Source organism: Scomber scombrus, chromosome 13 (assembly GCF_963691925.1).
Source record: "Scomber scombrus chromosome 13, fScoSco1.1, whole genome shotgun sequence".
NCBI classification, from domain to species: domain Eukaryota; kingdom Metazoa; phylum Chordata; class Actinopteri; order Scombriformes; family Scombridae; genus Scomber; species Scomber scombrus.
In genome coordinates, this window is record NC_084982.1 from 6,705,339 (window position 1) to 6,729,961 (window position 24,623).

The 24,623-nt window shown below is 41.5% G+C and overlaps 1 protein-coding gene across 1 annotated transcript in view; it reads right to left on the reverse strand.

The window, feature by feature from the left end:
• The window catches only part of itgb5 (integrin, beta 5), a 42,241-nt gene that overhangs the window by 5,031 nt on the left and 12,587 nt on the right, over positions 1–24,623 (reverse strand). Inside the window, exons 10-13 of the mRNA XM_062431837.1 lie at positions 22,514–22,688; positions 21,485–21,739; positions 2,864–3,086; positions 1,256–1,356 (exon numbers count right to left, since the gene is read on the reverse strand). Coding sequence (XP_062287821.1) covers positions 1,256–1,356; positions 2,864–3,086; positions 21,485–21,739; positions 22,514–22,688 — 754 coding nt within the window. The remainder of the gene's footprint in view (positions 1–1,255; positions 1,357–2,863; positions 3,087–21,484; positions 21,740–22,513; positions 22,689–24,623) is intronic.

Below are 24,623 nucleotides of genomic sequence, written 5' to 3' on the forward strand. Positions count from 1 at the left end.
GGTGCCCGAACTTCCAGTCAATCTTCATCACTCAAAATGAGTGAAAATCTCAGGAGGGAGGGTGAGGTCAGGCTGCCCTGGTCCACCCATCCCTGACTATGCTCATCGCCTCCACCTCCCTCCCACCGCCCCCTTCTCTCTCAGCCCCTCCTCTATTTCATGCACAAAGTATCTGGAATGTACATGTGGAGTCCATTAAGGCCAGTCAGATGGCTGGACTAGCGGGGGATTGCTATGAAACACGTCAGATCTGGGCCAGGGCCATGCTGGGCCAATATGGAGCAGTCTTATAATAGTCTGTATAACTACACTCATGTTCCTGTATCTCTGCTCTGCAACACTGTGCAGCATCACAGTGCTGTGAAGGCTATAAATCACTGTGAGCTTATTAATATTCCTTCACATGGACTGGCTGCTTTCCAGCAGGCTGTGGGAAATGTAAAAAAAAAAAAAAGTTTTAAAGACAGGAGCTCTTATAATAAACAGAGCAGGACTTGAACTCCCTGACTTCAAAACAACATTAAACTCCTTCTCCTGCTTTGCAACAGGTACAACTTTGTTTAATGGGTGGACTGCACTCCCTGTAGAGAAGGACAGAAGAGCTCTTTGCAGGACTGCACACTTGAATTAACTACACTCTCTGAACCCAATGAGGTGTTTGGTTGGCGGTGCCTGTCGTTCCCCGCTGTGGGGAGCGAGGGTGTCTGTGGAGCTGCGAGAGGCCCAGACTGACACCTGCCACTTAATAACATAAACATCAGGACAGGGCTGACCGCTGCATGCAGAGTGTGTGACATCATTACTGAATCACAAAGGTATGCGAAGTCTGTAACAAGAAAGAAAAAGCCCCTATTTGAAGTATGAAGGGGTCGTTTTGTGGTCATTTTTTCCATTGTCAGTATGTACATATTTAAAAATATGATTACAGCTCTCATATAGTATACAGTCAAGTCAGCTTTAGGTTTGGGTAATGTAAAAGATAGTAAAGTCTAACTTTCTAAGTCTTAGAGACAGTATAGTGGCTCGAGTAAATAGGCTGGGGTGTGACACACTGGGTGAAATCAGCAGACCACTTGCTATACTTAAGCCTGTCCCCGAAAAAACAACAATGAAAGGACTAATAAAAAGTGACAGTCAAGGAGGGATGTAATGCAGTAAGGGAAACTGTTGCAGATGCCACAGATGTGAAAACGTTTCTTTGCCAGCCAGCTGGTGTCTATGTGTGTGTGTGCGTGCAGCGCTTGTGTTTACTTACTGAGGGTCTCCACAGTGATGATTTCATCCTTGCACAGGCGCTGGCAAGTCTGGTTGTCTGCGAGCCGCCCTGAGTTGAAAAGCCGACACTCGATACATTCTCTGGAGCAGAAGAGAACAAGTTCAGTGGAAAATTACAACTTACGCTCAAAAATGAAACCTTTTATTCTTTATTCAGAAAGCAACCAGAGAGCACAAACCTTCAGCAACTCTGCAAAATCTTCTAAGTTTGTTACTTTCATGCTGTTTGTTATTTTTTGCTCCGGGTACATCAGGTGTCAAGAATGCCCCGCTGTGCACACATCTCTGCAGTAAACTGTAAGCAACTGAGGAGCGAGTGAACCGTGCAGCACATAAAACAAATCAACTGCAGCCAGTGATTTCAATTACTGATGGTTTGGTTGGTTTGCAGCAACATTTTACAGATGCATCAAATTAGTTAAACCCTGCATTTGAACTTTATTGTTTTGTTTATTCTGTAGATAAAATGAGGTTTAACTTCTCTCAAAAGCTTCCTGCTATACAATGTATTAACAGTGAGCCTCCTCTCTCTCCTTGGATTTTTAAATAAAACTACACTGTAAAAGAAAATGTCCAAAACCAACTACAAAAAGCTGTGATTCACACTGAACAGCGTCTCTCCGAGGCTGTCAGGCTACGTGTGAACTGTGCAGCTGTTTTATGTATGAATAAAAAGAATATTAACTTGGACTTGGCATTGACACATGCTCAATATTAAAGGAACAGGATGGGAAAAAAGGGTTTAGGAAATCCCCACGCAAAATGTTAAAATATGCCAACATTTCTTTTTGAATTTCACAAGAAATAAACTAAAACATAAATCCCAGAGCGGAGGTGTTAACTGTTAAAACAAACAAACAAACAAAAACTGCAAATGTGTTCTCACAGAAAATGCAGAGACTTGTACAAATGCACAAGTTGCTATGATTTTATGAATTTTGGCTCCTGCTTCTGCCAGCTGATGAGGCTGACCTGTTTCTAAACTCAAGTCCTGTAAAGGGTCAAAGGTCGTTCCATAAAGATTGCTCTTGCCTTGGAAAACCAGAGCCATGTGTATGTGAGGAGGCCTGCTGAGAGGACACAGCAGTTATTCTGCCCACACAGGCAACCCTTTTTTTTACTCGACGCCAAATAAGACATTTAACCGTAACCTCAAGAAGCGCAGGCTTCCTCGCTGAGTGCCTCAAGTTCAAACGGCGGGGGCAACAGTTTCATTTCTTAGGTCACAAATGGTATGAGAGTCATCTTAACAGCTCTCTTCTGACTTTGTCATCAAAGCTTAGATAAGTTCATAAGTGAGTGAGTTATGTGAGGGTCTTGACTTTAGCCTTGGATTTGATGTGTTTGACGCTTTGACCTTTCCCCTCACTCACAGACTGACTGTGTCTCATCTCCAATGCAGATTCCTGTTGTCAGATTGTTGCGCCTTGTTCCGATTTTTTCCACCTCAACCTCACACCATAAAGCAATCCACCGCCTCCATTAACTGATGTCAGCGTCACAAGAATACACATAATTATGCCTGATCTTTTGGAGCGGTTTTGTCTCTATCTGTGGCGTGAAGTGCACAGTGTGATCTTAAAGTTACCTTTTAGTACCACAGGCATCAGGGCAGGTGGGGCATTTTTCACAGGTGTCTCCAAAGGCCCCCGGCTCTGTACACTGGCAGCGTCCGCACATGCAGTTGCCTCGCCCGCTGCACATCTGCCCATCGTCCGCAATGCAGGACGCCGTCTCGGTGGAGCAGTTACAGTTGTCGCCAATGTATCCAGCGTGGCACTTGCACTCCCCGCAGTGACATTCCCCATGACCTGAACAAGAGAGGAGCAAAGAACAAGTCAGCACTGGTCATTAAACAACACAGATTGAAAAACCCTACATGTCCAACAACATGTGTACACTGTAACATTACACACACCTCATTCCCAAATCATGGGCATTAATACGCTGAAAAAAGTGTCTCCACTCTTCTAGGAGGCATTTCCACATGATTTTGGAACCTAGCCACTAGGATTCAGCCACAATGACATTAGTGAGCTGTCACTCATTTTGGGTGAAAAGGCCTGGCTTGCAATCAGCAGTCCAATTCATCACTGAAACTTGTGTTGGATGAGGTTCAGGTTGGGGATCTCTGCAGGCCAGATGAGATCCTTCACACCAAACCATTTCTTAATGGACCTTGCTTTCTGAGTGGAGGCATTGTCACGTTGAGACAAGAATGTGCCATGTTACAAATCGGTAAAAATATCATTGTATGCTTGTAGCATTAGCAAAGAGGCCAAGGCTGAACATTAAAAAATACCAAAACCAAAAGTACACAAACGTATCTGACCACAGCAGCTATTTTTAGCCTTTAAGGCAAAGTTCTACTGTCAAAAGTGTCATGAAAAAAAGTGTTTGGCAGTATCTAGGTACTTGTACTCAGAAGCATCGCCATTGTCCTGATGATCATTGTGTCTTCCTGAGCTGTGATCACCTGAAGTTAAAAATCTTGTCTTTGGTTTTTGAAACATTTCTCTTAAAATGCCTCTGTCACTGACACAAAACAGTGTGACATAAGGCGGACGCTGACAAAAAGAGTCCTGTTTCTTCTTCTTGAGAGACCACTTTGACCTTCCTCTGCAACGGTGAACAACTGGAGCAGCTGGAGAGAGTTTTACGGCAGTGACCTAATCCACATCTACCACCAGCGTCAAGCAAACTGCCCCTTTTTTACCACACTCATTAACTTGTTATCTGCGCTGGGATAAATCCAGCTAGAGGCCAGCCTTCGGTTCAGGAGGAAGACGTGTCCCACTGGGTCTTGTTGAAACACAGATTCGTCTCGGTCGTCTATGTGACCGCTCTACCCTACCGCAGGCCGCTTTGAGACAAGAGGAATCCTTGATGGAGGGAGGACAGCAGCTGTAATCATGGAAGCGTTACTAGACAAGCTCATTTCACACTAGTTGTTCCAAGACCCTCCACAAAGACCACATTCATTATGCTGCTATCAGAGATGGATAAGAAGTGGACAGACTGGAGATGGAAACACTTTATCGGAACGGGCTGCAGGCTGGTTACATCCAACAATATGTGGTCTGTATTAAAAGAAATATGCAGGCCTAAACAAGAACACTGTAATGTGTCAGACATACAAGGCCAGCTGCTAAACCTGAGACCCTCCGAAGAAAGCTGGTGAATGTGGCAAACTGTTCTAACAGAATTCCCAACTGGATCAGAGTTGCTGTAAAAAAAAAAAGCAGCATGTGGCTTCATTACAGAGCCTGAGACCTTTCAGTCCTGTGTGAAAACTGCACACTGTTGTGGGAACTTTCCTGGACGTATGCCAAGATGTTGAAAATCATTCAGGCCAGGCATGTATGTTAGGAATTCAGTCTCTAGCAATAAGTGAGATAATTCTAGGCTGTTTTAGAGTAGCCTTTCATATAAACCTATTCCAAATGAGCCATTAACAGGAAAAACAGTTGTGTTTCCAACAACTGCTTTTAATGTCCTTTTATTTGGAAATGGAAACACGATGAAGACAAAATTGTGATCCAAGTGAGGACTGTGGAGAAAATGGGTCAGAAATCACTGTTGTAAGAGTGTGTAGGAGTTGCTGCTCCTTGCGTAAACACGCATTAATGACAGTCTGGGATAAGAACAATCAGATTAGGCTGCCATTCAACCTTAAACACGGCAGAGACGAAAAACAGAGCCAGTGATTTGACCCAGATTCTCAAAGAGGTGACAGAAACGTCTCAAAGTAAACGGGAAGCGTTTCGTTTAATCATCGACCGAGTGATCTGAGTTGTGCAACACACTGTCTGGACACCCAGACATGTAATAAACTCTGTCTATTCATGTATTAGTGAGTCTCACTTCTTAATAATTCCCAGCAAGCTGCAGAACTGTGCATTTTTAAAAAGGTGGAAAAAGAAGACTTGATCAAATTAATTCCTTTTTTTTGTTGTTCGTGGTTGAAAGTCTGGAGCACCACTCCCAAGCCTTGGTCAGTGGCTGCCGTGATGAGCGGCATATGGCTGAGTCACTGTACCAATCTTGGGAATGTGTCCTTAAATGACACCACTGCGCCGGCATTCGGAGGACGGGGAGTGGGTTTTTTTTTTCTTGTGAGTTTAGGGACTATAAAAGAAGTGCAGGTGCAGCCGCTTTGACATGGTCTTATTGTCCAACAAGTCCTGACGAGCTGCTACCACATCCGCTGACTACAAACGCTCTCCTTCGCTCGTTGTGGTTGAGAGATTAAGCGTGCCCATGCGTATCGTTTCGCAGACCTTCAAAAGTGAGAAGTGGTTGCCAGGTGTTCTGCAGTGCCGTTCTCTGCTACTTTAAAGCTGAACTAATCAATCATTTTATATTAGCCATGGGTCAACACTACTGATAATGTGAAAGGGCGTCACTCGAAATGACAAATGGCTACTACTGAGCGTTTTATGGTCTTTCAGCTAGTTGTTTTGATTTTCTGGATCACAACTTTAATGTTTTATTCTGGTTTTGTTGTCACTGCTCTTATGAGTGTAGTTTCCAGATGTTTTAGGCAGCTGTTTTAATCAAAAAAGTGAATGAACACACTGTAGGCTACCTGCCCAGCATTGAGCAACAGTAAGATAAAAAACATGGTATTCCCTCAGGAGTTGGTGAAGACCAAAACATAGCTGAAAGTAGAGTAGAATATTGGTCTTAAATTCATAGACTGTCAGAAACACGACTCCAAATGAAGGCTAATATTTCTCTGTGTTTACTGGATGTGTAAAAAATAGTAACAGTTGCCTAAAATATTGGCAGGAAACTTTATAAGGTGATAATATATTTGATGTATTTACAGTTTGAGACACTGACCCCAAGTTTAAGTGTTTGGCAGGAGACAAACATTTTTTTCTGAGCACTGTCGTATTGCATTATTGTGTAAGAGTGAATATTTTTTGCATTAATAGGCCAAATAAAAGCAAATTTCCCTTTGGGACTATTGTATTATCTATCTTTCTGTCAGAGAGTGAAAGTACTCCTGCTGCTGCAATCAGTCCATTCATTGTGGATTCTGACAGCTGCAATCCCAGCATCCTCTTATCTGCATGGCTTCTTACCTTCATGAGCCATCTTTACCAGTATAAGGTTTGAAGTAAAAAGATCCCATCACTGTCAAACTAATGTTATAAAAAAGCAGCTCGAGTGTGCTACCTTAAGTTTTTATCACACTGAGTTTGACTTGCCTCTGTTGTGTCACATTATGGTCATTTACTGTCTCTTTATCTAAACACAGAGAGCAAGAGGCTCACCGTTTCTCCAGATGAACTGGCATCATGACAGGAGAGAATACCAGCACTCAACGCTACATCATCCCACATCCGATAACCATCACCGTGCTTTAAAACAGATGTTTGGAACAAGTGCACACGCTCTCTATCCTCCCATTCCTTCTTTGTTATGGAGTTGCTATGTCAATCCCTTTCTTTTGCCTATATTGTTAGGCCATTTTTGACTTGCTGCTGGCGTTGAGCATCGGTTAATGTTTAAAAAATGTTTAAAAAAGAGCTGCAGTTTGTTTTGTCATTAGTAGCCTGTCCGGGGTTGCAGTCAGACCTTGTTCTTGTTACTGCTGGTTCTGGTGTTCTGTATTCAGAGGTCGGTTCCTGAGGGAACACTTATTAGCAGTATTGGACACACCTGTGATGAGCTGCCAGTTCAGATCTTCTTCTCTCCTCCACACACTCCTGAGCTGTTTTTTGGTTATTTTTTCCTTTGTGTCATCCTACAACAATCCCACACACACACACACACACACACACACCATACACTCTCTCATCCACTCCCTGCATGACTGACTTTACAGACCTACCCCACCCATTTGGTACTTTGTCTTAAATAAATTTACTTTTCTAATATTGCATACCAGTTTGACTTCCCATTTTTGCCACGGTAGAGCTGGGCTGTGACAGAACATCGCTCATGAAAAACACAGCTGTGGCCAGAAGAGGAAATACGGAATGTGTTCAGATCTTTCAGAGCTGTGACCTTCCTCTTTTCCATGACGTTGTTTGTAGACATTCGGTCAGTCTGGACTAGCAGCCAAGTTGAGTCAAAGTGACACAGAAGGAGCCTATGTCTAAACAGATTTTGACCTCAGATATTAGGCTGTATTATTTTATACTAAAGCATCTTTGCAGATCATGCCTCCCTACAATATGTGTATATGAGGCTCTGTGGGCTCTGTCAGCCATGAGATCAGCATAACAGAGTGTGAAATTGTACAAGAGAATGAGCAAATCAAAGCAAGGGGGCTGTCAAAGTACTCAGCCTGGTGCAGCTGGGTCTCAGCCTCACCGCTCGCTTCCTCTGCTGAGCGGATTACAGATAACTGAGTTAATTCACATCTTGCATTGCTACTGCTGATTAGACCCCCAGAAAACTAGAGGAAAACAGAGAGAATAGTCAAGCGCTTACATTAACCAGCCTTTCAGTTCTTTGTGATTCACCAATGACGATGAATCACACATAAATACATAAAACCCAGTTCTCTTTTACTTACGGGAAAACTAAAACATCTGCGGAAAAGGAAAAGAAGCGGTCGAATAATATTTTTCGAAGATCCCGTGATGCGATTGAAAGCTCTGGAACGGCTTCTAAATGAGCTGAGGTTGTTTAGTCAACATTGTAGGTTATGAAAAGGTCAGGAATGAGCTTTGAAACTTAACTTTTAAGCCAAATGTGGGCAAGAAGTCCTTAAAAGTAAAAGTAAAAATTGACATTTGAACAGCTATAACTGGGCAAACCCCATCTGCTGAGCAAGATCATGTGGTATAATCTAAAGCTCCAGAACAGCTACTAAATTGACCCTGAGGTGAGATAGTTAGATAATTTCTCGATATTTTTGAAGGAATAACACAATAATTATAATGTAATGTAATGTGTAAGTTTATTGATTATCACATAGGTTAAATAGATACAGTAGATAGGAGCTTTAGAACAATGAAGGCTAAATTATAAGATCACACATGCATTCCTGGGTTTTCTGCCTGGAGACATGCTGGATTTCAATGCCACATTTCAAATCAGGCTTAAGTAAATATTTGGAGATCATATGAAGAGGAAATGAGCTGTCGGGTTATTTTTAGAAGGATAGACTTTGCACGGTATCATGCAAACGTGCCAGAAAACAAGAGCTCGAAAAGGCATTTAAAAACAAACAGCCACTAATCTGACGCTGCCCTTTTCATAAAAAGCGAACAGAATAAACAAAAATGTTCCCTGTGCAGCTGATTTCTGACATCTGGAGTCAGTAGACGACTTCATGTCCAAATATTTCCTGTCTTGCAGTGATAATGGACAAAATAGGGCTAGATGCATCATCTTTTGCACTTCTGTGAGGGGGAAAAAGAGAGAACGGGAGAACGTGACAGACTGGACTCAGATGTGAAATCCGTCAGATGTCCACAAACCTGGTCCTAATGGTTTTAGAGCACCTGTGCATCACTTTTAGCCTTATTCAACCCTTTGCTATTATTGTTGATCGTGCAAAAACATGGACAAATGAAAGCAGACTGAACACAGTTAAAAGCAACCCATCAACCCGAACCCATATACCTAAAGAGAATACAATAAATGTAATGGGTTCCTTTCAGATCTGGAATAATCATCCACTACAAAGCGACAGAGGTCACCATACTGAACTCAGTAACCCTCATTAGGAATGCGGTGTCTGATGTGATGCAGTAGCATGTGGAGGGACTGTATGGTATGAGGTCAAAAATGCTCTTTTTCTTCTCAGTGTTGACACAGAGAGAAACAGTCACTTCCTGCATCCATGGCCCATGAGCCGCCTGAGTCCCAGAGGCTGTGGTGTGTTTGTGTGCGTATGGGAAGACAACATGCCCTCTCACCTCCCGAATCTCCAGTTCAAGTCTGAAGCAGCATCGTCCGACTTTCTGAGCTTGAGCCTGCTGATGAAAAGCTTCTCTGAATATTTGAAATACTTGTGGTGCACCCCAGCTCGCCAGTATCGCGTGGAGAATTGGTGCATTTAAAAAAGGGGAAAAAAACAACAAGGCGAGTAAAGAGGTAACATATCCGTCTCTAAGGGAGGATGAAAAAGTCTTACAAGCTTTATTTCCTGGGTTTGGCATTTCCTGTTGGAAATCAGTGCAGTATTGGCATACCAGTCTATAATTTTAAAAATAATGCGCCTCCAGAAAGGAAAGAATGCAAATACTTAACTAAACATCCTTCCTTTGTTTCCATGGAAAGTAATCATGTGACATTATTGCCTCCTTGTTGTATTGCATGTGCCCAAAATACCTCCAGGGGCAGGGTGAAATCAGACATCATGGATGGATGTTTAAATACAAGATAACAGTGTTCAGACAGTATTTGCTGGATGACATTTATAGTGTTGCATTTGGTTGCACACATGAAATTGGGTAAAGAGTTAAAAAGTTAGATGCCAAACGCTGCATGAATGTCAGACTGTTGGTTTTGGAAAGTTACATTAATTGATCTACCTGATGTCGGACAGGTGTGGGAGGAGGAGGGGGTTTCTGGCCTAGTTTGACCATCTGACAAACACTTCGGATGATTGGAGCATGTTAGACTCAGCTTCGAGGGACAAAGTAATTTAGTCCCATGTCCAAAAAGCTACTTTACATAGGAAGGTGTCAGTTCACCAAGGCCTTCTGGCTGGCAACAAATAGACAGCAGGAGTAAATTATGCTAGTTAAATATAAAAGTGGTTCAATTTCCCTCCTTTTTGCCTCCCATTAAAATGTATCTCCATTGAATTCCAAAGCAGCTGGTGTAATTCAACCACAGCCACCACGATTTAGTCTAAAGAAGCACTCAGACAACACAACACCACATATGTGATAGTATTAACTGGAATGTTTAAGTCGTGTATATATGTATGGCCTAATTTAAGAAAGCGAATGTGGCAAATGAGAGAGTGCTTTGTCCATTAATTTCAGGGTCAGACTAGACAAATCTACATGCAGCCCCTCCCTGACCCTGGGAAGCAACGCAGAATATGACTTTAAAAGTCTTTAAATGTCAGCAGAACAATATCACCAAAACCACTCAACTTAATTACACAGTAGGCTTCGGGATAAGATTACTGTTTGGTTGCAGGCTCAGACTAGCCTGGGAGAGCTTTTTCTTTTTTTGTGCATTTCAAGTGAAAATTAAACAAAAAAACGCTCCAAATGTGCATGAACCGACTTTAAATACAATATATTTAACTGTCCGAAAAAGGCGCACCAACACGCAGTTATTTATAACTTCAGGGTATCGGATAAGATCGCCCGTTTGTGACTGACTGTCATTTCAATCTCCCAAACACTTCATCTCCGCATCAGCAAAGCGCTCCCTGCCAGACAAAAACTGCCAGAATAGTGATGGAAAGAGAAGTGATGCTTTCATGACAGAAGAAGACAAACCACAAAAACAACCAGCACACAAACCCCAAAGTGAGGCCTGTGAAACCTCTGGAGTGACAGCGGCCTCTGTAAACAAGGAGAGTCAGCAAGCAAACAAACTGCTGATGAGGCTTCTTTTTTTTTTTTCCTTCTGCAGATATTTCACAGATAGGATGAGATGAGATGTATCACTCACACTTATGGTTTGCAAGTGGAAGCTTTCAAAACTTAAACAGAGACATAGTTTTGTCATTCTTGAGGAATGATTACTAATCCTCCTGCAGGGCTGAACGTTGGAAAACATAATGTTCTGATAGGATGAGACACAGACACAACATCCAGAGGCCGTCTCTCCGAAATCTGAGCTACTGAAGCTTTGCTACGCATGAAGGAAAATAAGAAAACTCGATGGAGGGGGAGTAGCATGAATGTCATCCAGTTTGAGGGATTTAATACTTCTTGAGATTAACAGCATTTCATGAAACAGATAAACCTTAAAGCCAAACAGCCAATGGATTATGACGGCTTGAGTTATATGTTGCCATGTTAAAGTACATCATCAATTAATCTTTAAATCCAGATAGCACTGTCACATTTACAACTTCCTGCTCAACGGCAGCAGCCAGCAGATAACCTGTAAACATGTGAGCAGGTGGGATAAGTGAAACATTCAAAGTGAGAACAGCTTTTCTGATCATAAATATCATGCTGTTCATGACCAACACTGATAAGCCCTTCTTTACTGTACATCACTTTTATTATGTCAAGTGATAAGCATGCATGGACTCTTTTCATTTAACTTATTGTACACACATCTTTGGGCTCTTTTGATTGTGTGTAGGTCTACAGCGTGTTACTGGGACTTCATGGCTTGGTTTTTGGTTCAACAAAGCACTATGACAAACACAACTATGTGCCTTTCTAAATCCTATCTCACTTTGTCATTATGTGTTGACGGGAAGCCAAAAAAAAGTCAAACTAATACATGTTAAACAAAATGTGTTACATAAAAAAGGGAAGAGGTATGAGTACTTTTAAAAGCTGCTTTATTTCTTGACAGTTAATCCGACTCTTCTGTGCAGTTTCCGACGATTAACTGGCAAACTCAGTATGAGGACAAATCTCTGGGAAGTCACTGTGCCTGACTGTTGTGTGCCAAGAAACAGCTCCAACACGTACAGTAACTCCCCCTAAAATCACAAAGTCTTGTTTTTGCATTACTGTTTCTGTACAGATTAAACCTGTAAGATGGGTGTAGTTTTCAACTTTGAAAAGAGCCAGGTTAGCTGGTTCCCTAGTGTTCTGGTATTTATGCTAGGTTAGGCTAACTGCCTCCTAGCTCCATACTTAAAGCATAGAAATGCTTGTTTTAACTATTAAAAAGAAAGACACTAATGCTGTATCTCAAATTGTGTACTTCTGTACTTACACTTAACATGGGAAAATGCAGTGCACTATGACTACGCAGATGGTGCACTCAAAAGAGTCAATGGTTGTCATCTTGGCTATATAGCGGAAGGGGAGGGACCACTTTTCAAAATGGAAATGGCGGCCGAGGCCGTTGTTACTACAGTGAACATTGCATTATACATGTGTTTTTTGCATTAAGCACCTCTATACTGTTGTCACATATAAGCCATCAGTAGGTTTATTGGGTTAATTTAGCAGTCTGTAATGATTTGGTACTACGAATGCTGATGCTAGCTTGCTAACGCTAGCTTGCTAACTAGCTAGTGGTTATTTGCAATAAGTGCGCAACAGCCGTGTTTGATTTGAGACAACACTAACCTGTCAAAATTTGCGCACAACACAATTAAGTACATATTGTACTACACAGAAATGTACTAACAAAAATGTGTGATTTGAGACACAGCATTAGTGTATTTTCCCAAATGTCTAGCACACTCTTTCAGTTAGCAAAATTAGCTTTATAATTGTAGCAGCATATTATTTGCTACCATACACACAAACAGTTTAAATTCACACATTTTATACATCTACTGAAACCAACTCCATGTGCTGCACTACTCCAACTCTGGGTCTCCTGTCATGTGTTTTTAGTATAGACTACCCAATGTTTAACTGATGTGTTCCCCTTTAAAGGGCTGTTAAAACAATATTACTACCCCCCTCAGAGAGCGTGTATGTGTGTCTTTGTGTCGGGGTAAAACAGCTTAAAAATGTTGGCTGTTAAATCTGCAGGCTCGGACACGCTCTCTTGTATGCTGAGCCAAGTTGTTCATCATCTGAAATAAACAGACGGCTAATATCTTGTCTGCGTGAACTGTGGGGGGTAACAGCTACTTCTTCGGTTAGCTCGTGTTTGTGAGCCAGTAAAAGAGGAGTCGTGGCGCTTTCAAAACAACCAGCTTGCAGAGCTCATTACAACTAAAAGAACATGCATCAAGATCATATTTAGGTAGCCGCAGCATCGGCAGATGGCTTCGCATGCTTGACAAACAACAGTCATTAGCAGCCCTGAAAACAGTGTTTACTTCTATATTCTCCAGGTCATAGGATGTCTCCGCACCATTACATTACTCACAGTCAGCAGAAGACAAAAGCCTATAAAAAGAAACACAGGATGGAAACAAGGAGACACAATGATTACCTCTGTTTGTGACCACAGGCTCATAACTCTGAGGCAACCTGCTTTTTGTTAAGCGCTGATATTTGCTGAGTTTGCAAAACATCTGTTGACAATATGTGTACTGCTGGTTAAAAATGATATTTATATCTGTATTGTTTCTCAAAAAACACAATGATATAATCAAGTTTGTGGTTGGGTGGCACCACAGAAATGCTAATCAAACAGCCAATCAAAGCAATAAACCTTATCTCCTTAATGCTGCGACAAAGCTAAAGTCCCAACCCCCCTCTCCTACTAGCTATCCTGTCTTCCACTAGGACCATAAAGGGACAGTTTACATATTTGAAGTGGGGTTGTATGAGGTACTCATTCATAGTGACTATATTATCAGCAGTAGAAGACGGTTCACAGTTCCTCCCCTGTTTGGAGAAGCAGGAAGAAGTACTGGCACTGAAGCTAAGCAATGTAGTGCTGTGGATGGGATCGGCAGCAAAATCTATTTAGCCACCTAAAAAAGGCCCACACAAAAAAAAAAGAAGAAAAAAATGCAGAAAGGTCTCCACTCCCTCAAGCCAACTCAGGAGCTCTATTTATTTTCTAATCAGCACCCTGGTTCAACACACTGGGGACAACACAGCAGGCATCGAGCATTCATGCAGCTGTGATTTTTTTTTCTTATCCCACTGACACAATTACAGTCAGCTGTTTAGCTTTAGGGGTAAATCCGGGGGCTGAAGCAGTGACTTCTGGGGGCTCTAAATGCTCAACAATTACCCAAGAGACTGGGCTGTCCGTGTACTGGACCTCACAATGAAAACAGCTGCCGAGCCCACAAGATGAAACACGCTCAACACTTTTTAATTGATCATGTAAATGCACTTTTCTGCGGCACTCACAGCTACACGTGACCTTACTGTGAGTCAGTGTCTGAAGTGATATTGGGCTTTTGTGTGGCTCCAGTGGAAAAACACAGGTTTCTAGGCAGATTTATCATCCGGTGCACAGTGACAGGATCAGGATCGGGGTGTGGTCTTGTATCTGCTGTATTTCACCAGACGGAGCTGAAGGTTTTATCTGTTGCGGTCAAGTTCAGTCAAGTCTAAAGGAGTAGAAAGTCAGTCAATGTTTGCTTTACCTCCGGGTCTGAGGAGTGTCAGTTGCAAGGGTGATTTCCCGTTAACCGCACTTAAATGCCAGTTTCGATGATGAAGATGGAACCACCAGGAGTGTTTATAAGATTTCACCAATAGATTTCATGCTGTAGAATAGAGCTGCAACTTACAATTACTTTCATTGTTGATCAATCTTCTGAATATCCATCGCATGTTGCTTAATCAAAAGTCCAGAACCTAAAAATATTCAGTTTGCCATAATTAAAGAATGAGAACCTGGAACTATCAAATGGTTGGAATCGAATCACTAACTAATTGATTCATTGTTGCAGCGCTAATGTAGAATTAACTACTCGCATAAAAAAAAAAAAATCAAGATATGAAAACATTTCTGGCCAAAATGAAACTTTGTTTCGATAAACCAATTTGTGCTGCTTGAGGGCTTGAGAGCCAACAGAAATTAGGAAGTAGCATGACACAAATTTCACACACAAACTTTCAACTTCTCTTTCTTGACATGTTAGCTGTATCCCTTTTCCATATACCTGATACTAATTTAACTGACTTATTGTATGCAACAAATGATACAATATTAAGTTTAGTTTTGTATGTATTGTGGCATCAGACCATTAAAGTTCAACTGTAGACAGGGCAAGTGAAAACATTTAATAATGAAAGATCATGTGAGGATTGTGTGGGCATGTTAAGACTCTGCTTGATTGATGTCTGCCACGCTCTCATTGGCATTAACAGCTGTGTGAGTGTGCAGAGTTTTTCAATATGTCTGAAAATGAATAACTATGCACAAGCTGAATATGTAAAGCAGTATATGTATATTTAAATTAATAACATTCAGTACAGAGAGTATGTAGGATATTGTTAGTGATTCTTTGACTGCCTGGGTGGCTGTTAACCAAATGTTAACTAAGACCAGACTCACTAATTGGTGCATGTTCAAATAACAGCACATAAAACGGTTATGTGCACCACAGCCTCAGAATCTATCACACTTCACACACTTCATGCTGCAGGAAGAAAATCTCTGCTCCTTCATCTTACACTTAATCAACACCAAATGCAAAAGATACCATTCCAAACTAATTTCATTTACAGTAACTACATGACTGTATGAGCTGACAAGCTAAAAAAATGTAGAGCTATTACAGTAAGAAAGAAAAAAGACAATACATCATCTCAGTCAAACCAGAAGAAACACAAAATGATACTTTTTTCTCTTGTTGCAATATATCCTAGTCATTATCTACAGTTCAGAGGATGATGGGAGCTTCTACACTCATGGTTGATGCTTAGGTTGCACAACAAAGATACCAGAGCAATCTCTCCTAAGAGGAATAAATTGCCATGAATGTAACTTTGGTTAAATGAAGTGCAGAGATGAAAACTGACACTGACAGTCACATTTAATTGATTGAAATGCTCATGCTCATATATTTCTGCACTATAGTGGTGCCATCAAGCTTTAAATGTCTCATAACAACACTAATAATTATCATAGAATTGGTCGATTTGTTTGATATAGCAAAAGGACCCTGCAGTATGTTGTGACATGAGATAATTCTCGCGGTATATCAGCAAAAATAAGACATGTTTTTAAACGTCAGCAGTTTTGTGTTGCCATTAACAATAGAAGTAGCAAGGAAGCTGAAACTGCACATATTTCAGGAGTATTACCTGTGTCTCAACATGTCTTTGCTGTGGCTAACAACTTGAACTTCTCTATTCTCTCTGAGCAGTCTGTTCAAGGTGAACAAATGTTCCTCTTGTTTTTATCTGTCAGGTTGTTTGTAGAAACAAAAGAGCACGTAAGTGAAAAGGCACTTTGGGCCTGAAGAAAACTGTCTCCATCAGTGAAGCACAGCTCAGATGATGCTCAGCACGAACATGAATGAACACACATGTTACCGTTTACCCTATAAGGAGACATGCACATGAATGTGTACACATGGTGTGCGGCCACACACACACACACACACACACACACACACACACACACACACACACACACACACACACACACACACACACACACACACACACACACACACACACACACACACACACACACACACACACACACACACACACACACACACACACACACACACACACACACACACACGGAGCGCAGCTTTGGGACAGCAGTTATATTTATGGGGTAAAAGAGGGTTTGTGCAAGTCTGGAAAATAAAGCTACGCTATTTCTGGCAACTGGAGACTGCTGAGAGCTTAGATCATTATTTAGAACCAGCTGCGGAGTCGGCGGTGGAGATGTGGGTCAGGGGGGCAGGAGGACTAGGAATTCAAGACTTGCTGAAGCCTTGAACAGACAAGAGAGAAGAGCCTGACCATTATGGAACTGATGAGGTCGATACTGATATCTGTACTTGAGAGTTAGAAGACACTTGACAAGGATACATAAAATATAAGTAACATAATAAAAGAATACTGCATATCTTTACACTTACAGTATATGCTGATAGTGATATATCTGCAATAAGCAAGTAAAGGCAGCCAATAACTGTCTGCTGATATGTTGGTCAGGCTGTAAAAGAGGAATGACAACTTATTCTTACATGAGTTTCTTTGGAGGAGAAACTTGTTGGACACAAACAATTATTGTGTGTAAATCACAGTGTAGGAGTTTGAATGAGGTCATTCGCAGCTACATTATATAAATGTTGGCTGTGTTCCTATAGTACACGATTGTCTGCTCGTTATTCACCTTAAGGATACTCAGAGAGTCTGGGCACACATGGGCCTCGAGGCTCCACAGACAGATACAGACATAAACACAAAGACAGATGGTCATGTAGATACTGAGGGTAAGATTACTGGAACATTTAGAGACGGACAGTCGTCCAACACAGGTCACCTTACACCAAAAACAGTATGCACTCCTGTAACCTTCCTGCTCCCAGCAACCTCTCATCTAATTACAAGTATTTTAAATTATTCAGGTTTATTTCTATTATTATAGAAAGCCTTCCCTCCATTTAAAGACCTGGGTGTTTTTTATTTACTTTTTAAACGAGTGCTAAAAAAATACCTGAGAGTCAATACCAGTACCAAATAGATACTATATTCATTACCCAGCTATGAAAAATATATTATGTTATGTTATATTTATGTTTTTCTATAAAATATAATGATGATTAAAACAGTTCTCGAATGTAAAATGTCTCAGTATAAGCAGCCATACAAGAACTTTGATGATATCAAATACTGAATCTAAAATTGTGAAAAAATGGAAGGAACTCAACAGTAAATCAAACAGTCAGGGTATAAAGTGACCACACTATTTCTAGTTGCCAATATAGTCGAGATCCAGATTCTGAAGAATAACTAAACAAGATAACAAACCTGACATTTTCCAGCTTTCAGAACTGGACAGATTTGGATATAACAAATACAATAAAAAAAAGACTGAGGTTTGATACCTGGCTCTGATAGTAAGCGTGAGTGCTGACGTGTGCCTGTGGATGAGCAGACAAAGAAAAAGTGTGCCTTCAGAACCTGCTGTTTGATTGACAAATGAATTAATAGTGTGACTAAAATGAAAGAAGCAAAAGAAGATCTTAAGAGTTACACCATGCCTGAAGGCATTTACACTCCCTATGCAGTTCCACTTGGATTCACAGGAAGTAAAACGTAGAAACCAATTAATGTCTTTGAAGTCTGATCACACCGAAACCACCAGCAGTTGAAAACTGAAACCAGTGCTGAAGTGCCTTTGAAAGCAGTTCTTTTATCCACCATTGAAAAACTACACCCGATTTAAAAAACTAAAAAACCCTAACCTATTCATCTGAAATACAATTACTTCTTTTCCCCAAATAAATTCATATATGGGGCCTCCATACTTTATTTCACCTCTTGTAACGCATTGATTAAAGAGAGGCATGTTTCAGACTCATTTTTTCCCCCAGCTCTCTCAGACTATCACACCCAGTGGTTCTGGATGCTGAAGATTAATGAAACACTTTGTCATATCAACACTGATATGATCTACAGAGCATCAGTCAACTAAAAAGCATGACCTGGTACTCAACCTCAATTACGTATGTGCACAATCTAATGTAAACGTCACATCATTCTACAAATACACAAACAGCTTGGTGACTCCTGCGCGTCTCATCTAATGAAGACCAGCATCACTCTTATCTGTTCAGTCTAAAAAGTGAGTTTATTCAAACTGCCAAACAGATAGCCTATCACAGTTGTCCATCAGGACAACACATCTGAGTCAGCTGGATGAGAGGGAAAAGAAAAAAGATCTGAGTCACTCGTGGTAAATGGCTATTATGGGAATTTTTACATTTTACATGTTAGGGAAGAAATTACGGTCAGTAAATACATAATGCTGTCATTGTTTCTGGCAGTTTTTTGGTGTGTTTTACACCGAACATGTATTTGCGGCTCAGAAAGGCACACTGGGGAGTTGTGCGTTATAGTGGTTTTGGCTGCCTGTACACACACACACACACAGCTTAACACAGCAGCCAGTCTGTCCGGCAGGTGTGAGCCACAGCTGGTTGTGGAGTGCTGCCTGCTTCTGTCACTGTGTCCTTGCACTCAACTCTGACTGGATAACCAGCAGATGTCACAGAGTGGAAAGTGGGCTAGAATGACTTATAGAAGTACTTTTTAGTACTTTTGGTTTATTGAAGTTTAATGTGAAGGGAAGACATATTTAAGTTAAACTATAACAATGAAAATCCTGTTCAAACTATATTCTTTAAGCATTAAGTTCATTCTTAACTTGTTAAGAAGGAGCTCAACTCAAAACAATCTCAACTCGAGGTCTACTAATGAGCTTTTTCCTTACGCTTACATGCTAACCAATCCATCTTCACTTCACACTCCTTCTACTGATCAAGATGTGATAAGGTTGAAAGCCCAGGAAAAAGCAAATAAGTGGACCTTGAGTTGGCTTCATCAAACTACTATTTACATTCTCAAGAGTTTAATTAAATGCTCAGCTTTTAAGGCAACACAGACGAGAATCCATCTCCATGGCAACTAAGAGAGACCGTGTGATACAGCCGAAAGCTCTGGAAAAAGCTAGAAAGTGGACTTTGATTTGAAATTGCAAATCTTAGAAAAATTAATCTTATAACAGTCAAGCACAAAGCAACCACCTTTGTGCTATACTATTAAATTTGGCCAGTTTGGGATGAGAGCCAACAGCCATCTCATCTCAACTTCAATCCATTAAGGATGAGATGATTTGCAAAGTTTCAAGTCTGAGCATTTTTAAGAGACAAACACAGTGACATAAATATATGAACATGAACAGCAACAAACTGGCAAACATACATTTCTAACAGAAAAGAGAACAGTATAGAGTATCAATATCAAATCAAAAGAGGCCATGTATGATATCAGACCCCTGATATATCATGTTCAATTCTGATCATGAATTCTGATTCATCAGTGAGCTCCATGGGAAAACTGCTGTGACATTCAGGGAGGTTTTTTTGGGGTTGGGGGGGCAGAAAAAGTATGCAGTGCCAGCTGATTCCCTTTAAATAAAACCTGCTGCGCCTTTAGGTGATTTGTCAGTCTGAATACTGAGTTCCAGACGTAAGACTACAAATGAGCTGCTCTCAGTGGAGTATGACGAATCCAGGTGGAGCACAATACTGTTTACAAGAGATTTTTTGCTAGCGAAGGAGCCTGAAACAAACCTTAATAGTCTTTCCTGTGGTTTTTTAAAGAAACGAACAGGCACAGAAGAGTTTTTACAACATGCTTTAAGCAGAGAGACTCCACGATAATTAACTAACGGATTTAGAGGAGTGAGGGGAGTAAAGCGTGGAGGAGGCGTATTGTTTGATATCATTAGGAACTCATTATGGTTCCACACTGGGTGACCACGCTGACAAAAGGAGGAGAAGAGAAAAAGAGAAGAGCGGCAGAAGGTGTAGTGGACTGTTAACATTTAATGACTGCTTATGGACGGTGGGCTCTAACAAACACAGCTATTCTGCATCTGTGCGTTCAGCGTGTCCGGCCTTGCTGCTGACTAAACGAAAGACTACTGGGTGTAGATAAATAGAGACAGGCATTGTGTGTGTGTGTTGGGGGGGCGGGGTGGGGTGGGGGGGATCGCGCCAAAGCTGGCCCCACTGTCACAAAGCGCTCTCTGTGGTTTGACGGGAACAGTCGGTGGCTTGGGGATGAGCCAGCGGGCTCCCCTCCCAGCCAGGAGGTTCTCGCTGCAGAACGCGGAGTCTTGGACCCGATGTTCTGGGAACACAGAAGCTTCGGCCTGTTTGGTCCAGCTGAGCAGATACGCTGAGCCAAACCTGCCTTTTTCATACCGAGTCTCAGCTCTCTTTGGGCACCACAGTAAAAAGGGGATGGCTCAGTTAGAGAGGAGAAGGATTTCAAGTTGGCATCGGCGTATGCATTGATGATTAACAGAGCAGATATGTGCCTGAGGATGGAAATAAGGAGATCATTGAGAGCCAAAGTGCTTGAGCTCAACCTTCTGGGCTGTTGGGTTTAAATCTGTTGATATGTCACACATCTCTTGTGCTAAATCTGCATCCTGGATGTTTACTTGAATTTCTATTCCAACAAACAAAAAGGTCTCTCCACCTCTCCCAGGTCCTGGATCTTTCCAAAGTATCATACAAAAACAAGCCCTCCGAGGCAAACCTGAAACAAAACACAAGCTGCACATCTGAGCAACTACTATTGCAGCTGCGCCTCTGAGCTTCTTTTGGGAGCGACGCCAGAAAGCCCTGCAGGTTTCAGCTCAGTAAGAGAGTAAAAGTTGGGTTGCTTGTGGTGGAGTCAGGAGGGGGTCAAAACACTGAGACACACCCAGAGCAGGTACGGGAAATGTGAGTCAACTTCATGGAAGTGCATTATTGTTATTAATAACCCACAACAAGTTGCAGATGTAAGAGCTGACAGCATGTTTGATGTCGCCTGGTATTCTCATTAACTTCAATGCCAAAAGGAGGTGTGCTCTCTCAACAGCTGGAGTTCAAACCTTTACCTCAATTCAAGCACAGCGACTTTAGAAACCATGACAAGTGAATTCAGATACATAAACTATATGTTTTTACCTGAGCAGAGGATGCCTTTGTGTCGGGCGCAGGAGAAGTCGTCGCACTCGCAAAAGCTGCCGTAGATCTTGCCAAACTCCGACTCGTAGCACAGACACTGGTTGCAGCTACACTCTCCGCGGCCGCTGCAGATCTGCTTCCCCTCGGCTTCCCGGCAGGCGCTCATGTACAAGCTGCTGGCCTCGCCCTCCTGGCACTCGCAGCGAGCGCCCAGGTAGCCTGGCTCGCAGTGACAAGTCCCACAATTATATGTACCTGCAAGGAGAAAAGGTCATTTAGAAGCATGACTTAATGTGCTGTATATATCTGAAATTGTACAGTGTTGTATATAGAAGAATATGATGTATTCCTGTTAAACAAACTAAATACTGCATCTATGTCAAATATCTATATACTTCAAATGTAATAAGAATATATTATCCTTTTTTATGACCATCATTATCTCAACAGCAACCGCCATAGTGTTAGGGAGAACCTCTCCATAATCACGCCAAAGAAAGTAGCCAATTAAATGTGTAAAAGTAGAACTTGTCCTCAGTTATTTGGGGGTAAATATCAGGTGTGCATGACTGAATGAGGTGTTCAACTTTCTGGAGAGTTTCAACCCACAGGAACCAGTGCAGCGGCTCATCAGTTTGGACTCATTTTCACATGAGCCCAAGTATATAGAAAAGTTTTGCTTCTTGCTGCAAGAAGACATGCTTTCTGTAAATTACAGAATATTTGCAATGAAAAATGTGTTTCTAAAAATCACATTTCAATTCACTATTATGTATTTATTTAAATTCCCATTTCACACTATTTTAAAGATAAATTAATTGATTTATTATGGGGGAATTAAAATGTGAAAATGATGAAATCTAGTGATGCAGAGCTGATTTACCCTTTATAAAGCATTTTTCCTTGTTTAAAGGAATTCAAATGTAAAACTGGTTGGTCAAATATGAGAACTGGTATTTTTAATATTGATGTAATATTAGGCTCGCTGTGAATGCAGTAAAATGCCCAGAAATGAATAGAAAAAACTACCAATGGAGCTGCAGATGCTGCTGTTGGTCTGTGCTGTCCGACTGCAGCCGCAGTCACACTGGTAATCCACCACCACCTCCAGACGGTCTTTGAATCCCACAGGTTTGATGGTGAAGCTCTGGTCAGTGCCACGAGGAGGGCAACTCCTCGCCTCCACACTCACGTTGAACGATACCTAGAATGAGGAAAAAGAAAGGGTGTTTTTAGAAAGAAAATGCACAAACATTTACAGCCACTGTAGGAAAAAGGGACAGTGACTTCCTGTTTGTGGAATGAGGAAGACTCGGGTCAAGCTCATATAATTTGAGAGATACAAGAGTTTAGAGTTTCATACAGTAGCAGCATCACACGGTGTCGGACCGCATTACTCCAACTTCCTTTGTTGCCATATTTCTAAGAGACCTCACCCCACCATGCATCCTTTCATTTTAAGCAAACACAGCTGCTATACAGTGACTTGGCAGCTGAACTACATATGACCCTGTTTTGTTATTATTACGCCACTGGGCTTATCTGGAGGAATTAACAGAATGCAGCTGATGTGGCTTGGAAAATTGGGAAATGACATGAGACCTACACCCATTAGATTGCTCTCAGGAAGGAAGTCCTAACAAGAAATGAAACCCAACCCCAGCCCTGCACTGTGTGTCCCAACATGACAATTTCAGACTGACTCAGTCACGTCAGTCATTCTCAATGCTCTCTGTTTAAAGTTAAGCTTTTTCTTCCACGTTGCTTCCATTTAAATAGATGATATGAAGCTACTGCAAATCAAAATGCATTTTTTTCACACCGCATATGACAGAGTGGGAAAAAGTAAAGCACATTGTGGACAGAGACATGTTTTACTGGTTTGGCTCTGCACTGAAGCTCATCCGATCATAACAATTGTGGAGGCTCAAGAGCCAGATTTCAACTTTAATTGGAGGGTGTTCATATCCACATCAGATCAACTATGTAGTAATTGCAGCTGTTTTTATAAACAGCCTCCCAACTTTTACATAGAGACAGATACATAAAGACAGACAGGCATACATTATAAAGTATACACAGCAGTAAATAAGAGTGTGGTATGGCTGATATTAGTTAGGACTCTCTGCTGTGAAGCTACAAATAAGAAACTCTTGACCCTGAAAAAGACAAACTGAAATCTTGCACCAAAAGCAAATCTTTCACCCTCATAGTCACAGTCACACCTGCTGTTCTTGGCAGGAACATCAGTGTGTTTGGATCTGGATCTCCGTAGCAAAGCAATACAAGACCAAATAAGTAATTCAAGACGAAATATGTGAAAACCTCTTTTGCCACTGGTGCAAATAACTGAAGTCAGGTGTGAACTCCAAAGATACAAACTGTTACGGTCATTTACGCAGGATTCTGATAGAGAGATGGAAGTTATACGGATATATTTACCATTACTCCAACTTTTGAAAAAATGTTTTGCTCATGTTTCTCCTATTTTTGTCAAAACTTTTGAGATGACTCCTTGTTAAAGACAATACAAAGGGAGCGTGCTGATTCTCTTCTTTAAAGACAGATATCAGTAGCTCAGTTCTAGAGGGCATTAAAGTGGAGCATGTGTTTCTCACCGCGACATGCAACACAAGCTGATTCATGCCACAGGAAGAGCCAATGTCACATGTTGCCAATAGAGGGCCAATCCTTTCCTGTTTGCCCAGGCGGCCCCCCCTCCGCTTTAGCGCGGGAAGCTTAACAAGTTAACGAGGGACACAATTAAATTTACTGTAAATGTGAGTCGCGAGGAGGCGAGTTCACCCAATCATGTGGCTCATGAGGACAACTGCGAGGTTGTTGGGAAATGAAGGGCGCAAAAAAATGTAAGGAGGAAGTAGTAGTAGTAGTAGTAGTGGTGGTGGTGGAGGAGGACATCGGTGGGGAAATGGGAGGAGGAAAGAGTCAGAGGGGGGGAAATAATACATTGAGGCTAAACTCGTTGAGAAAATGCGTCAACACAAAGTTGGGTGGGTAATGTAATTCGAGGAGAGGCTTAAGGAATCAGATCAGGGGCGGATAAGGAGCAGACAGTGGATTTATAGATGATGTAAGTGGTGGGACAACTGAGCACACGCCAATATCAGAAATGAACATT